Source organism: Annulohypoxylon maeteangense (genome assembly GCF_022496945.1).
Source record: "Annulohypoxylon maeteangense strain CBS 123835 unplaced genomic scaffold GGS22scaffold_17, whole genome shotgun sequence".
NCBI lineage: Eukaryota > Fungi > Ascomycota > Sordariomycetes > Xylariales > Hypoxylaceae > Annulohypoxylon > Annulohypoxylon maeteangense.
Window position 1 is genome coordinate 28,046 of NW_025953264.1, and position 16,339 is coordinate 44,384.

Below are 16,339 nucleotides of genomic sequence, written 5' to 3' on the forward strand. Positions count from 1 at the left end.
TTCTCAAGCTCTGACATAATCGGATTGTCGATCATATGCCTCCATTTGGATTAGTCACAGGGGAAAAGAAGCTGGAGAAGATGAAAGGTGCAAAATGTAAAATACGAAATACAAAAAGCAAAGGATCAAAGACCTGCTAAAAGCAAAACTAATGGATCGTACCTGCGAATCTGAATCTGCAAACCAGCAGCCGCGCGTTTACTAGTGTGACGCTAAATCATGCAGGCACTTCATCTGATTGGCTTTAAGTTTAACATTTCTCCACATATCCAATAACCCCTGTCTTAATTGGATTCGATTTTTTTTCTTCAATCCATTTGGTAGCGCTTAGGTATTGTAGATGTTCATCGATACGTCTTCCTATATGAGAAATTAGATCACCCGATTGCGTACGCTCTGCCTGCATATTAATATTAACATGCCGGCATCCGTGACTGTGGCCGACATAGCCGCTGTTCCTGGATCAGAATCCGAGTCGGACGACCAAATAGTGAACTCACCTAAGTCCGATACGAACGAGTCGGTATCTGACGCCGAATCCGACTCACTTGACAGTGCGGCTTCTCGAAAGAGACGCAGGATTTCTGGTGATAATGACTTAACTCCCGTCATTGCAGACCTGCCTACGTCATCCATAAATGTACCATCTAGGATCAAGCGGAAGACCGCCGCTGTCGTGCAAGCCAAGCCGCTGGAGGACTCATCACCTACGGCCGTTTCGGTGATCAACTCAGTCGCCGCACCCGTAGATCGTCATACGACGTTCGAGTCTTTGAAACTCAGACCATGGCTTGTCCAGTCTCTCGCCAACATGGCAATCAAGCGGCCCACGGGAATCCAGAAAGCTTGTATCCCGGAAATCCTCAAGGGTCGAGATTGCATCGGAACGAGCAGAACCGGTTCGGGAAAAACGGTTGCTTTTGCTGCCCCTATCTTGCAGAAATGGGCTGAAGACCCGAGTTCTATCTATGCTGTCGTACTGACTGCGACTCGGGAGCTAGCCCTACAAATCTACGAGCAGTTTAAGGCTATATCTTCGCCCCAGTCCCTCAAAGTGATCTTGGTCACTGGAGGATCTGATATGCGTCCCCAAGCTATCGCCATAGCACAGAGGCCCCATGTCGTGATCGCGACTCCTGGTCGTCTGGCCGATCATATCCGTTCTTCAGGCGAGGATACTATCTGCGGCCTACGACGAGCAAAGTTCGTCGTTCTTGATGAGGCCGATCGATTACTATCTGCCGGTGGTCCTGGTAGCATGCTGCCAGATATAGAAGAATGTCTCGGTGTTCTTCCGCCATCATCCGAGAGACAAACGCTTCTGTTCACTGCTACTATTACCCCCGAAGTCCGCGCGCTCAAAGACATGCCGCCAAAACCCGGGAAGGAGCCGGCTTTCGTATGCGAGGTTGATACGCAGAAGCTGGCCGTTCCAACGACTCTACACCAGATGTATATTCAAGTTAATGTCACCCACAAGGAGTACTATCTACATACCTTCCTCCTAACAGAAGCCAATGTTGAGAAATCACTTATCATCTTCTGTAACCGTACCTCTACAGCCGAGTATCTCCACCACTTACTACGTCTACTGGAGCATCGTGTGACGTCACTACACTCCAGGTTACCACAGAGACAAAGAGTCGACAATCTAGGTAGATTCCGGGCGTCGGCTGCACGAATCCTCGTCGCTACAGACGTAGCCTCCCGAGGTCTGGATATTCCCGAGGTCAGCCTCGTGATAAACTACGATGTACCACAGGACCCGGACGATTACATCCACCGTGTGGGACGTACCGCTCGAGCAGGGCGAAAGGGTGATGCCGTCACTTTCGTCGGGCAGCGAGACGTAGAGCGTATCCACGCTATAGAAACGCGCGTGGGTAGGGACTTAGAGGAGTGGGAAGAGGAAGGTGTTAACTTGGAAACTAGATTCATCCGCGACCACATGAAGGAGGTCGGCGAGAAGAAGAGGGAAGCTTTGTTGAATATAGAGGAACATCGGGAAGTTGGAGGAAAGAGAAAGCGGAAGAAGCTTCGGCTCGAGTGATCTGCATTACGAATAGGCGTTTATTAATCTATAGATGGATAGAAAAAAGGAATAATGTCTTTGGCTATACTCCGTACCTTCGATGGCTTATCACATGCTACTGCTCGTATACTGCTTGGAATGCCATGGCGGTATAAGGTACGTCTCTTTGGTCTCACATGAGTTGCTTGTTAATCTGTAAGATGACGCTACCATCTCCCTCCGCAAATTCTAGACCATCTAGACCATATGTGCTGTTTCATAGAAGTAAGGGTGGAGGGGATTAACAATGTCCAAGCAAGACAAACAAGACTCTTTATCATCTACATAGGAACGCGAAGCGTCGTCTATCGGCCGAGTAACAGACAAGACTAGTGTCCCGCATTTATTCAGGCACGAAGCTATTTAAGCCATGGCTGAAGAGAAACAGAGAGTCGGGACCGCCTAGGTTTATGAGGAACAAGTTCTTCTTCATAGTCACCGACAATTGCTTTTCTTCGATGGTCTCTGAGCTCGCACACGGCCGACACCATGGGCCTAAGCTAGTCCATTCCTAACTCGTACGAGGACTAGTAGGAAGGTTCCGAGGAAATAATCAAGACCTGTCACAGCAAAGGGGCGCACACCATTAACATCTACCCCAGGACATCCCCAACTATTATCCCGGTCATGTTGGGCTGGGCCAGGTTGTAACAGACACACGGGACGGTAGTTTCTGGGGCTGGAACCCGAGGACTTGGGTCTATCTAACTGGGCTGTCACCACTAATGTGTATCTCCATGATGTAGTCCTGCAGGAACACACCAGCTAAGGAATGCTGGCGTCGTTCTATACGACCTCACCCACACGCCTTTGACGTTAGGTTTCACATCCCCCTCCTACCTGAAGGTATAGTAGCCAATGGAGTCTATTTACCTTCCCATAAGGGGCTCTGGAATCTGGCAGCTGGAGATTCTGCATTGACTTATGCGCCCCTGAGCAATTCTGCTGATTATAACGTAGAGCTCTATAGCTTCTCCAGGGGAATTCAAATGAAGCTTACGCATAGACGCCATAGTTCTTACCTACCAAGCGTGTCAGAGTCTCATTATGTATGGAAGAAAACAATCCTTCTAGAAGGGCAAAGGAGAGCAATTTCCCCAAGGTGCCATAACCCGAGAATTTGGAACGGCAGTAGACACCATGAGTAATCTTCCATGTGGCGGCCTGGCAGGGACTTGCTCCTGCTTGCTTACCCTAGCCTGTCTAACAGAACGGATTGGCTGTCGTTAAGAGAGGGGAACAAGGGAGGCATGAAGTGGCTTACCCCCCTGGATGATTTGTCAACGGGGTAATAGCCAATGGCCTTGTCAAGGCTCGCATCAAGCCGATCATTCGGCAAAGCATACTATGTACAGAAGACAACTCATCGATGTCAAGCATGCTGGCTAGGCTAGGACAAGGAATAAGATCCAGAGAGATGAGCATCAAGATAAGAAGCATATAGCACGAATAGTCCTGCGGATCCCCATCTATCCTATTGCCATAATAGGCTCCATGTAGTCGATGTCCCATACACTAGCATTATGATGTACCGACGAACCGAAGTATCGCGACTTCTCGCCCATACAGCCCCTACCAGCCATAAGATCGTCCAATACCAAGTTCCTGGGACCGTCAGATCAGTCCCTTGTAGCATTAATACGGCATCCCCATTTCGGCATAGACAATCTCCTATATTACTCAGATAGCGTGATAATATATCCTTTAACCTTTGCGATCTATGCTCTGGGTAATGTAAGTACCGATATAACCTATCTAGCTTACCTAGAATTCAATAAGGCGGATCCGAGATCGGCAGCTCTGCATCTCATGTATGTATGTATGTATGTATGTACGAACGTAGTAGAATTGATAGTGTGTGCATACAGACATACCATACAATTTCCGCTACTCTGACATAAGAGCACCGCGAACTGGTGGGACTGGGCTGATGATGACATTCTACAAGGTGAAAGAGGTATGAAAAGGGAAATTAGCTACTACTGTAAGCAGGCTACCAACACAATTCTTTTTTGGTGGGATAGAGAAATAGGTAGATAGCAAAAAGCAAAGATGGAAACGCCACATACTATACTAGGCAAGTATCTCGCCAACTCGCTAGGCACCAACTTGGCCAAGCCATCCAAACGCCGTGTCCGTTCATGGCGCGGCTGGGCTTATATCCGTGTCTCTAGCCACGTACGTCTATAGGTAGGTGGTGGGACACAAGGAATTCCTCAAAAGCAAAACGAGGCTCTGTCTTGTCGAGGAACGACCCCGTACGACGCTTGAGCTAGTCAATGAAACCTATCCAGGAACGCTAGGTAATATTTTATTCATACATGTATGTAGGTACTTTGTATTGTACTAAGTAGGTAAGTAATTAATATTGGTGACTTACTTTCCATGTAGGTATCCTTCACCTGGCGATCCGCCCTCAAACAAGGTAGACTCGCAAATTACTTACATTCCTTAGGCGTGTAATAGCGATGATTACAGAGCAAATATTGCTTACATTTTTTCGAGCTCTAACCACATAAGTACCTCTCCACTCAAAAAGGTACCTGATGTTGACAAATCGAGAACTTACCTGCCTGATTGGGCGAGTTACATGTCATAGTATGTATCTCACGCGTGCCCTGCAAGGTTCTTAATAGGGTGGGACGTTGTAGGGCCACGTGCGGAGAGACAGGGGAGAAAGAGAAGAAGACCCATGCCGTGTATCCCGCGCAGCCCGCGTATTTCATCCCACCATCGTTGCGTTAAGTGCCGTAAAGATTCGCGAATACGCGTGCGGCTGCCAAAAGCGAAAGCCGTATTTGTTTGATATTGTTTCCCGGTAACGATCGACAAAACAATTTGATAATTGATAGATATTACAACTGATCGATGATAGTTCATGCTGATACCTGTGTCCCATTCTATTGTTGCTCGGATCATGCACGCTGACCAAAATTGTGCCGGCAACACGCGAAGCCGAGACATACACTTATGGCAAAACGGTGCTGTTCCTATCCGTTATCACGAGAAGGAGCTAGATAGCACGAGGTCGTATATGTCTTGCCTGCAGCACGTCGATCATCAAGCAGGCTTTCGGAGGCACTCGGCCGTTTGAGATGATGAATCACCATAAACATAACTCACAGACATAGAAATCTGCACCAGATAGGAGTGCAGTGCTGTCGCGTGCGCGCCCTGATGCATCCTGATTTCCAACTCGGCAATGGCGGCCGACCTAGGTGTGTAAGTAAGTTGGACCGGACCTCCTGACGGCAACCTCACCAAACGTAACAAACGCACCGAACGCACCAAGCACACTGGAATGGTTCGTGAGGGTGTGTGGCTGCTGATGTCAGAGGGGAAATTGGACTGCCGAATGTTTGAAGGGGTTGCAACCAGGCACCGTGGATGCCACGTTTTTTCTGTACGAAGGGAGGGTTGCACACATGAATCCTTCGCGCCGCACCGCCAATCGGCGTCGTACATAAGTTACTTGGTACTCGTGAAAATGGTCGGCACACGGAGTAGAGCTGAAGGATTTGGAATGCCCTATCGCCATATCGTCATAGTTACCGTAGTAGTGGTCGATGCACTACGGACAGAATGCGCCGCAGCTGTGCGGGATAGGGGAACGTTGATATCTGTATAATCGCCCACTAGGAGCGAAGAACCCTACAAGTCGTATGTAGGTAAACCCTCATCTGGAAAAGCTTCATGCCGGTTTGCTTGCATGCGAGTAAGTAGTAAAAAGGCTATCGCGTCTCTAGAGGAAATTGGGTATCATCGCTCGACCAGACGTTGTATCAGATCCGCGCAACGATTGATTGATGCTGTAATTCGACTGGCTGGTTCGTCTCCAGCTGGGAAGACCATTGCTACCGTAAGCAAAGTCTCCTGCAGATTCGACCACGTGTAAGACGCAAGAGAAACATTCCAGAAGGTTTCCTCGAAGGTCGTAAGACAGGAAAATGTTCTCTGCAACCCTCCCTAGACTCGCATCAAGGTTCTGAGATTATATTTGCTTTCCAGTCGAGATGAATTAATCTAGAGCATGCAGGTCTGTTCCTTCGTGAATAAATTGTCGTATATGAAGAATTTGTTCCGTTATTTTAGATCCATCAGTGAGACGGTACGGGATGTAGTCAGAATGTCTCCGAAAAGCCCGCCTGGAATAATTTATCGGACACAATAGGAGATAGCGATCCAATCCTAACCCGTTGTCGTTTCTTGTGGGAACTAGATTATTGATCTTGATCTCGCGACACTTAATCGCCAATAGTCTTTAGAAGGATTCCTGATTGTTAACTCTTGGCAGGGACAAGGACCATTCTGCACTATTAAGATGTTAAGATAGAGATCTTCCATGAGCTACCATCTTGTTAGCATGGGTTTAAATCCGTTAAGATCGTGATGATAAGCCAGCGCGGCTGCATCTGCCGATGAAGGAATTGTCACGAATCTCATATCGTCGTCATAGCAACATTAGTACATAACATCCAACAACTCGTACGGGTTTACGAGGTTGGTAGATATGACCATGCCAATGCCAAGGCTCATGATCTATTCTGGAATTGTATTGGCTCTCGAGATGAAGCATTTAAAAATTGCAAAGCCACACACTGCAATGTCGAGAATCTCGATAATCCCTTCCAATACTACGTTACTAGACCCAATGGTCACCCTTGAAGAGCGGTGGCTTGTCTCTATGGAGATGACCGAAGCGAGAGAACGGCATTGGCAAAAATTCGCGAGAACCCTCGAGGATAGGGTGATTAGGTGGTTAGTTAAGTGGCTTGGTGGCTAGGAGAGAGATTCAATCTAGTTGAAATTAGGTAAGATCCAGGAATCCTGGGGAAAATAATTTCTTACTTTATCGACCAAGGTCCGTGAAACCGTGGCTTCCATTTCCGGCAGTCTGGGTAACCCGCCTGCCCGCCCTTTAAGGGCGCCTAAGGTTTAATTCGTAGCCGTTCTAACCGCTCTAACCTTATTCATATATTTACATAATAATGCAATTTCAGCCCTACGGAGAGGTAAGAGAGGTACTGTACCTGCACAGCCAAATGTCATAGGAATGGAACATAAGCTGACAAGCACCGGGTACTTTGAAAGGCTAAGGGATGCCTGGGTCTTTTGAGTTATTGTATTCGATGGTATATTAGTTCATAAATTATGCCGTCAGATACACAATAGAGGAAAGTATTGTACTTTTTAGTTGTCACCTCGGTCTTACCTTCTCCACATAGCTGGTTTCGAATTCGCAAATCAACGAACGGGAGAGCGCCAAGCCTTCTTATTTGATATTGTCGTATGGTCTGAAAATGGAAATGTTCTCGAAGCAATTTGCCAAATCCTTTCGAAGACAATGCGTTTTTATGCAAGCTTGGCAAACTTCGGTCTGAATCAAAGAGTCGTATGGGGGTTATTGGTTTCATGAACAAAAGACCACACGGGTGGAACTGCTTCTCGTTCGTCCATTTTCATTTTTGTCAATTGAACGCGAACAGACTACAAAATACCTTGGCACTGATTCCCATATGCAGCCTTACATCAAGTGTTCACAATTGCGAATGAATGCTATACGGATGTGTATAGTTACGACGCAAGTGCGCATCCAAATGCGTAAACGGTGTGCCTAATTCCTCCTCGTGATGAAGCTCGCAAATTAGCTGCGTCGCATTCGTCTTGATAAACTGCGCCCATGTGGACAACTGGACAACGGGACATCGGGACGCTCTCATGAGTCAGTGAAAATCGAGAACGAACGGTTTGCTCGCTTCGTACATGCCTAGGTCTTCACTCGGTAGCGAATCTAGACCGAGAGAAACCCGTTATCTACAACCCCGCATACAGAAACTCACACAATTGCGAGCTCCGGTAGTTTTCGGATTACTCATATTTGAATTTATTCTTCTCGTAGGATACTAACGGGACGGGCGGCATTGGCACGGCTCCGAATTTACCCAACCTTAAGCGACTTCGGGCTTGGTCAAATAAAAAAGGCTTCCAAGTCCGATTGCCCTTGCGAGTAATCTTGTGACCCATCTAGCCCACCCTTGTGACAGCCTGGTTACGACTGCGACGGCTCGGGCAGTAATGGATTTTTGAGTTTTTAACTACGGTTTGCAATTGCGCCCTACGTATTCTTTTGTGGATTTGTCATTTCATGCATCGAGATGGTGGCTTGTCAACACTCCATACGCTGTAAGTACCTATAAAATCTAGGTAGAAAATAGGGCTCGGTGTGTTTCTGCCTTATTACAGGTTTACTTAGGATTGCCATTATATATGCATGTGCTTTTTTAGTGATGTGATCGATCTGTGCGATAAGCGACTACGGGTCACGGAGATCGCGGACTTTGGTGGTTATTAGAATGGGCGTTCAACGTTAGAGGATTATTATCGCCATATTAGTTCCGTGTCAAAAGGAAGAGTCACAGATTGCGACGATCACCAATAAAAAGAATAAATGATTGATGAATCATCCTATACTGCATAGTTTGACTAACGTAGTTAGAATCGAGGATAAATAAAAGCCGACTTTTATTTCCTTCGGTGATATGGTTGTGCCTTGTTGAATAGTATATTGCAAAGCGGCATAATTATTAATTCGAACCCGACTAGTATGTACCGGTCAAAGTTTCAGTGTTCGAATATTGCCGTATTATGTCAACCCTTGCTGAACAATCCCGACTGAGATCCGATTCATCAGCAATCCATAGTAGCCATTAGTATCACATAGAATTTCCCCTATAAAAATTGGAATATTAGGTTTATGCAAATATTATGCAGATACGTTACGCTGTGGAATTTGATGTCATTATTATGAACCCGCTAGCTTACGGAATACGGGCAGTACGGGGAACGGGTTTCAACCCGAAAGCGAATCTCGTGCCATCGGTTATGTAACCAACTAGCCTAGCAGCCCTAGGCAACTTCAAGGTTGACATGTTCCAATAACCTTGAACTGTATCGCCATAGCGGTCTATCATGCCTATTATGTGCAGTGCAGTGTCATAGCAGAGCCACAACGGTCAGCAGTCAAAGTCCGACTTTCTATCTGGCAATCTAGGTGGGCATTATTGTTTTGATATAAGACATTGCATCGCATCCCTGTTCGCAAATGGATGCTTAGATTGACTGACTGATTGTTTCCGATGACACTGCGCAGTTGAGAGGACAAAAGGAATGCGGGCTTATGACTTAAGCAAGCCTTAGAAGCGGTCGGCGAAGTTGCCTGCGATTCGATATTTTGTGCAAGTCTGTCTTGGCCCGCTAGTACGCATAAGTGTACACATAATACGTGGAGGTAACTCGGTACGTTCTGTACTTATTATTGCGGTGAAAGGATGCATGTGCGTAAGAAGGTGCAGGGGTACGGGGCATGCCTGGTTGCCTTGTCATACACTACATATGTACATCCATAGATCCATGGACCCATCCATGGATGGGATGGATTGTTGTATGTACCAAAGTAGCGAAGTACCGAACCAGGGAGAATTAATCAATTGCGCGCCCATTACGAATGATCCGAACCCCCGTCACCGTTTAAGCCCGAAGCAAAAGTCCATCATCGCATTTATTACAACTCGATGGGCTTGTATGTATTGGATGTATTTCGAATTCAACAGACGATCTAGTCAGCGGGTATATTACAAAAGAAAGCCCTCTCGCCCCCATTCCACTTTCAGTTCTCCGGAAGCTTCATCTTGAATTCATATTCATCATTTCCACTCAAACCTCATCATTCCCCAGAGACCCCAGAGACCACGGTACCTAGTAACTAGTATACCAGCATATAATACTTCAACTGACATTGAGATCGTGGCACGGCGCCCTACCAACGCAGCACTTAACAACTCCACACCGCAAGCCTCGAAATTTCGCAAAGGCGGTCGGTATAGGGTACCACGTTCTTTGTACCTTTGTACCTTTTGAAGAGCCCCCCATCCCCCGGTCCCCACTACGCCTGCCGAAAAAAAGTTCAACGATCGTAATTGCACATAAAAGAGAAGCCTTCGCTGTTCGGTCATTGCCTCTCCTACCCTTGGCCGGATATCGGTGCCTGACTCACACAACACAACAAAAAAATAATATTGCAACCTATTGCACCATTATCATACAAAACGAACACACAGACGCTGACAAGCATCATATCATACAAAATGGTTTCCACAACCTCACCGTCACCTTTTCACCCTACTTCCCATCACCCATACACACAATCAACCTCATCACCACTGAGAAAGAAGATGTCCGTTACCCAGACTTACTTTCTCGCTCACAAGGCACGGGCTAAGCTTTCCAATGAAGCTGCCCGACCTGACCACAACCTTCGTCTCCTTGTTGGTCACGCCAACTTACTGGACTCATTAATGCTCGACCTTGCCGAGGCCGAACAAGAACAAGAGAGCTGGTTCAACCAATCCGTCCGAGGAGCCGCACCCAAGACCGAAGAGAGGCACGTGCAATGGGCCGACAGCACTGCCATGGAGGACGACTGGGAAGCGGACTCCTCCGACTCGGACAGCGACACGGAAGACGAGGACGAAGATGTGGAGATGGTAGATGCGGCACCGCTACGACGGATACCTTCCAACGTCGTAGTACCGCCATCTCCCCAATTATACACGATGGACGAGGATGATGACGACTTTGAGGACGACGACGAAGACTACGACGCTTTGACACTCACACGATCACCATCACACCTGATAACATCACCTCCCGAGCTAGAGCACGACTCCGACTCATCAGAAGACGAGGCAATGCCTCCTTCACCACCAGCCGCATCTATACCTACATTCTCAGATAAGCAGAAGGAAACCACAGTCACGACGAAGTACTACGATCCGAGGCAAGACGAAGAAGACAGCAAGGCAGATTTCTACAACGATGGATACTACTTACCGCCGCGAAATACGGGAAGAATAGTATCCGCGATATCGGTTTACTAGGAGGACTGTCTTAATACTTGTTGATCTTTCACGGCTTGCATCAGCGTCGGGTCTTGTTTGACATAATGTGATTTCTTCATCTGCATCTGGGTGGCGTTTCAAAATACCAATAGCGGCATGGCATTTTAAAGCGCGAGCGACTTCATTTGATTTCTTTTTCTTTTTTTACTTTGTTCATTTGTGTCAATACGACTACGACTACCTGAGGAGGAGGAAGGGGAAAAGACGGGTATCACCGCAACCTAGAACGAGACTAGGTAATCGCATCTGGGAGCATATGTCACCGCTCACAAGTTATTTTCTATTGGAGGACTATTGAAAGGGTACTACCGAAAGCGGTAAACATCAGGACTGGAGTGGACTAGCGGGGCTTGTTTTCGCTCCCTGGTTTTTAACCCACGCATAAAAAAATATGCTGGGTTCAAAACTCAAAGGTCGAGTGGAACACAACATACAATACATGTTGGCCTCGCTTCACCGAATTTCAATTGCTACATAGCGAAGGCTATCACATACTGCACGCACACAGACGCAGTCGAAGCCCATCAATTAAAAATACAATACAAAGAATTAGTCAAACATTATTTCCCCCAATATGCAAGTGATCAATTGACTACCTCGTGAATATTGAACTATATTGTCACATGATTATGTAAAGCGGGAGTTATCAAATTGATCTAGATTTCTAAGTGATTGAGTCATGCGCGACGGAGTTGATGAGGAATAAAGCGTTCCCGTGTATGCCGCGATATCGGTAATCATTAGTTGATTCATCATCACACATTTGTGATGCCGAGGTGTGAGGGGATCTTACTAACTTGCAACATATCAGGGCTATCCTAACTAAATTGACGAAGTCTACCTGGTACAGAATTTCAATCCACCCTGCTACAAAAAATTAGGTACATGCTAACTATCGCAGTACCTGAAGGGACTCGGAGAGATGACAAACCCCGCGTTAGTACCGGTTCCCGAAATTCTATCAAAACATTTCGTCAACATTTTAATCGGACAGGTCGGGTTAGCGGTTGTTTAGCTTAGTAACGTAAGTCCGGCGCACAAAAAAAGACCGAAGACCCTGATTCCGTTAAAACAAAGGGTTTCATAAAACATCATGATGATGGAAAAGAATCGAATCCTGATTGTTAATCGAAGTCTTTCATTGTTTTGCGTAATTAGATGGCGTGCGTATCCGGTATGTTGGTATGAGGTGGTATGTACATATGTAGGTACCTAAGTAACAAAGGGGGAAGGGGGATGAGGAAATCATTACGTCCGTAAGATGGAATACAATATCCGACGGAGGCCGGAATTAAAGAGTCAGAGACAGAGAGATTATCATGACAGCAAAGAGGCTTGGGCTAGTTTGATGTCAAGGTACATAGCAAGATTATCTCGCCTACCCCTGCCTCTCAATTGGGTAGTGGGTTGCGAGGCCTTGACTCTTCACCTGGGCACCTGGGCAATCGCTCATCAGATCAGGCAGACATGATAGTTGAGCCTTCCGCCTGCTCATCAAAAGTCTTGGCTTTTTGGCCGTGTGTACTTTTCGTCTTTGGGGGGGGAAAAGGAAAGAGGGGGGACCGTGCACAGGGCACTGGACCTTGTTGTCGGGTCGTCGGGTGATTATCTTAGATCCACAAGACTAAGGTACAAGATATAAGGTAGATACCGGACACTAACTGGAAACGAACTAGTTCCGGTTTTAGCTCAAGTAAGAAAATCCCAACTGTCTGGGCTTCCCGCGCGCAGAGCCAAAGGTAAAAACCGTTCGTTGTCCAATCAATTCCTGCCGCGCGATCTTTAAGGTCTGTGACACACCCCACAATCTCGTTTACCGTTCGTATGGATAGCTGTATCCCCTGGACCGGCTGAAAAAAAAAATACTTGAAGCTAAGTGGATATTTTTTGGTGATATTTTATATATTTTCTTTTTTCAATCACAATTGTGTGCTTGAATGTTTTCAATATTGAACCTCCTTAAACCTAGGCTCTTTCGGAATTCTTCATTTTGAGTCATGATCCGTACAAATCATCTGATAACCCGCTTGGTCGGAGAAGTTACCGATGCTAAGACTCCCCTTTCGGACGCTACGTGGTCCCTTTTACCTCCTTTACAAGGTCTAGATTCTCCACGATAGACGCCGAAACAGCTACTTGCGGGTATCACTCCCGCCTGCGGTATGTATCTACGGTATGTAAATAGGCAATTCGGAGAAGTACCGTTCTGGTAGTCAGTCAGGGCAAGCAATCTGGACCCCTACGAAGATGAACCATTGATACGATTGAATCTCAACCATATTGTCTTACGGATACTTTTTCCTCGCATCCGGTACGAAAGAGCTGGCAGATAATCAGGTCGGCTTCTACACCGTCAGCGCTGCGAGCGCCGCCAGTCTGGTTCATAGCTCTCATCTTACTACTAGGTATATGTAGTAGGTAGGGAGCTGTTTAGCGAGGGGTGCTGTCGTCAATTGCCCTATCATTCTCCTCGGATTTCTTTTTCTTAGGGGACAAAAGAGCTTCCGTGTAACCCTAAGCTCTTATTTCTTTCCGTAAAGGGGAAAGGCAGCGGAGAAGCACGAACTGATTGATGACGGTGCTGAGATAATACGGTGTTCTATCTTCTATCTTCTATGCAGACTGCAGATTGACTGCAGACTGCAAAGACCTACTGTTAATTATTATTGCATTGTACAATACCAACACGGCCACGCCTACGCTGGAGGACCCCCTTGCACTCCCGCATAGGTCAACCGCCGTAACCCCAATCTGCGGTCAGCTTCTACCCTTGACACCGCTATGTCCAATTGATGGGACGCCGGTCGTAGGAGACGACCAGTAAGACTCGTCCGTTTTCGCTACCGTCGCCTCTCTTGGGTTTCATTGCCCTTTACTATTGGCTCCTCCATCTAACGATAGTGGTGATAAGTGGTGATAGCGATGATGATGATGACTGTACCTAACCTGCGCCTCAGTTTCTGGAATGGAACAGATGCTTTTACCCGTCTACGCTAAATTATGATATATTGACTTGCTATGTAGGCATGTAAGATCGCGAATGTTGCTGTTGCTGTTGCTTTCAAACCCCGATATTTAAGAGACTCAAATCACGATATCTTCGACATCGCATTCTTTCGCCTCTGGGGCATGTGATGCCGTATTCTCTCTTTTTTTTTAATGTTGCACGCAGTTGTGTAGATGATTTGCATAGATGATCTACCTACCTCAATCGTCGCAGTTCAACAGACGATAATCGACCGATAGGTAATCGCCGAAGTGTCAGTATCGGTATGTTTCTTATTGTCGCCAACTTCGCAAATTGCCTATTGAGCTGGCATGGCATCACATGTCTCAGTTGCCTTATGTCGTGAGCAGCTTAATCAAACAATCAAGCAATTGCTTACCTGCCTACTTACATTGGACTCCAAATCCGAAATGATCTAGATTTGCGCCTCGACGCCCAGATGATCTGCTAGGCGAGCCGGTATGTGCGCGGGCGCAAGCAATTAAACAAGAGCCGCCTAAAGGAAAGCCCTGAGTCAAGAAGGCCTAGGATGGGCTTCTCCCGTGATCGATCTTGATCATTCAACACGAAACTAGATGAAACAGAAACATCCAGTCTAATGTGTAAAAGATTCGGTGAAGATATGTACATATTGCAGCAGATACATGTATCTAGTTGCATCTAGTTGCATCTACCTACCATACTGCCATAGTAGTATCCAGCAGGGCTAAACTACTATGCGTATGGCCAACCCGTGCTGCCCGTGCTGCCCGTGGTTGATTAAGTCTCGGAAAGGCTAAGTGCCGTCATGTGTGGCTAAGGACGGACCCGCGTAGTGACGGATAGATCGATAGTGGGATGAATGAATGGCTGCTGGCTGCTACACGACCTCGCGAGTTGACCCAGTTAGTCATCTTGCCGGTCGATGCAACTGCTAGGCTGGTAGGTAAAAAAGTTGTCGACCGCCAGAAGCTGGAGGGGCCGTCGCGAAGCAGCCACACAGACTCGCTCGCTTGGACGTTGGCCTATCCAGAGGAGCGGTGAGATCTTGCAAACTGGCGGGACACACTAGACACTGGACACACAAGCGTGTAGTGCAGCGTAGCGTGTGTGGTGGGAAGACGGCGGGGAGCGCGCGCTGATTCATACCTACATCGTCCAACGACCGTGCGAATCATTTGCGGGCTGCATATCAATTGGCTAAGCCCGACGACATTACAGCGTGCCTATGGAGAGACTATGCGAGATCTGACTGGGTCGAGTGAACGAGATTCCAACCACCCTGGACTGCTTGGACTGTCTGGTCTTTTCATGTGATGACTAAACTAGTTGGCAATTGGACTCGAGACCTCAACCTGCCAACGTATAAGCCACTTCATACACACACCACACGTTGGTACCTAACATCCATCCCATCCATATCCATATCCATATGGGTAATGTACATATGTGCATCCAGATGTAAGGCGTATGGATACGTTGCAGCTGGTTTCACAAAATCGGGCTTTGGTTTAACTTATGCTACTGCATGCAAGCAGATCATGATGGTCTCATAAGGCAACGCAGGCATATTCGGGATTGTATGCACATTTGCAAAGAGCGCCGGGCACTTTATGTAGTTCACCTTAATAGCGATGTATAGGGTACTTAGCCTTAGAATTGAGTAGATCCGCTCGCGGATTATTTCCTCGACCCGGACTACGCCTAGAAGTACTTACCTAGGAAGTAACTAGTTGCACCTTTAAACCAAAACGTTGGACCTAATATCTAGATTCTAGTTAGGTACATATGTGCTTATTCCAAATCACTACCTACTAGGTAGCCGCTATCTAGAAAATAGCATAGCTAGGTAGGTAATCCAGTCAGCCGTATTAGACATATCCTTCGAAGATCACAGGTACGGATTCCAAACACTACTAGGTACCGCTGACGTGATAACTTAAGCCCGCGACGCGCATATCCGCTGTGGGAACGAACGGACTACCGGGCGATGCAGTAAGGGTCCTGGGCAGCTGGGTTAAAGAAGTTACGCACGTAAACTTCAGGGCTAACCTAGCAGCCTACAGTAGGTAACCAGCATCGCCAACACCATCATCGTCGTCGTCGTGGCTGTTTCGGATAGAAAGGAATTATGGGCGATTCGGACCCGGCATATCTCTCTGGACCGCCCAGGTATTATTGTATTGTACCTATTGGAAGGAATGCAATCCACGGAAACAAGATAGGCACCAACATAGGTTGAAACCGCGGGTCGCGCGGAATCCTTTTCAAGCCAACGTGACCAATTCACGCGGACATGGTAAAAAGCCTTAGAGGTAAGGGCAA

The 16,339-nt window shown here is 47.0% G+C and overlaps 2 protein-coding genes across 2 annotated transcripts; both read left to right on the forward strand.

The window, feature by feature from the left end:
* The first annotated feature begins 322 nt into the window (after positions 1-322).
* Positions 323-2,100, forward strand: GGS22DRAFT_170897 (DEAD-domain-containing protein). The gene has a single exon (XM_047962516.1). It carries the CDS (start codon positions 419-421, stop codon positions 2,048-2,050), a length of 1,632 nt encoding a protein of 543 aa, XP_047815683.1. The 5' UTR covers positions 323-418; the 3' UTR covers positions 2,051-2,100.
* A 7,561-nt stretch (positions 2,101-9,661) lies between these two features.
* Positions 9,662-11,586, forward strand: GGS22DRAFT_170900 (uncharacterized protein). Its single transcript, XM_047962517.1, has one exon. The coding sequence runs from the start codon at positions 10,216-10,218 to the stop codon at positions 11,005-11,007; it is 792 nt and encodes a 263-aa protein (XP_047815684.1). The 5' UTR covers positions 9,662-10,215; the 3' UTR covers positions 11,008-11,586.
* The last annotated feature ends 4,753 nt before the right edge of the window (positions 11,587-16,339 follow it).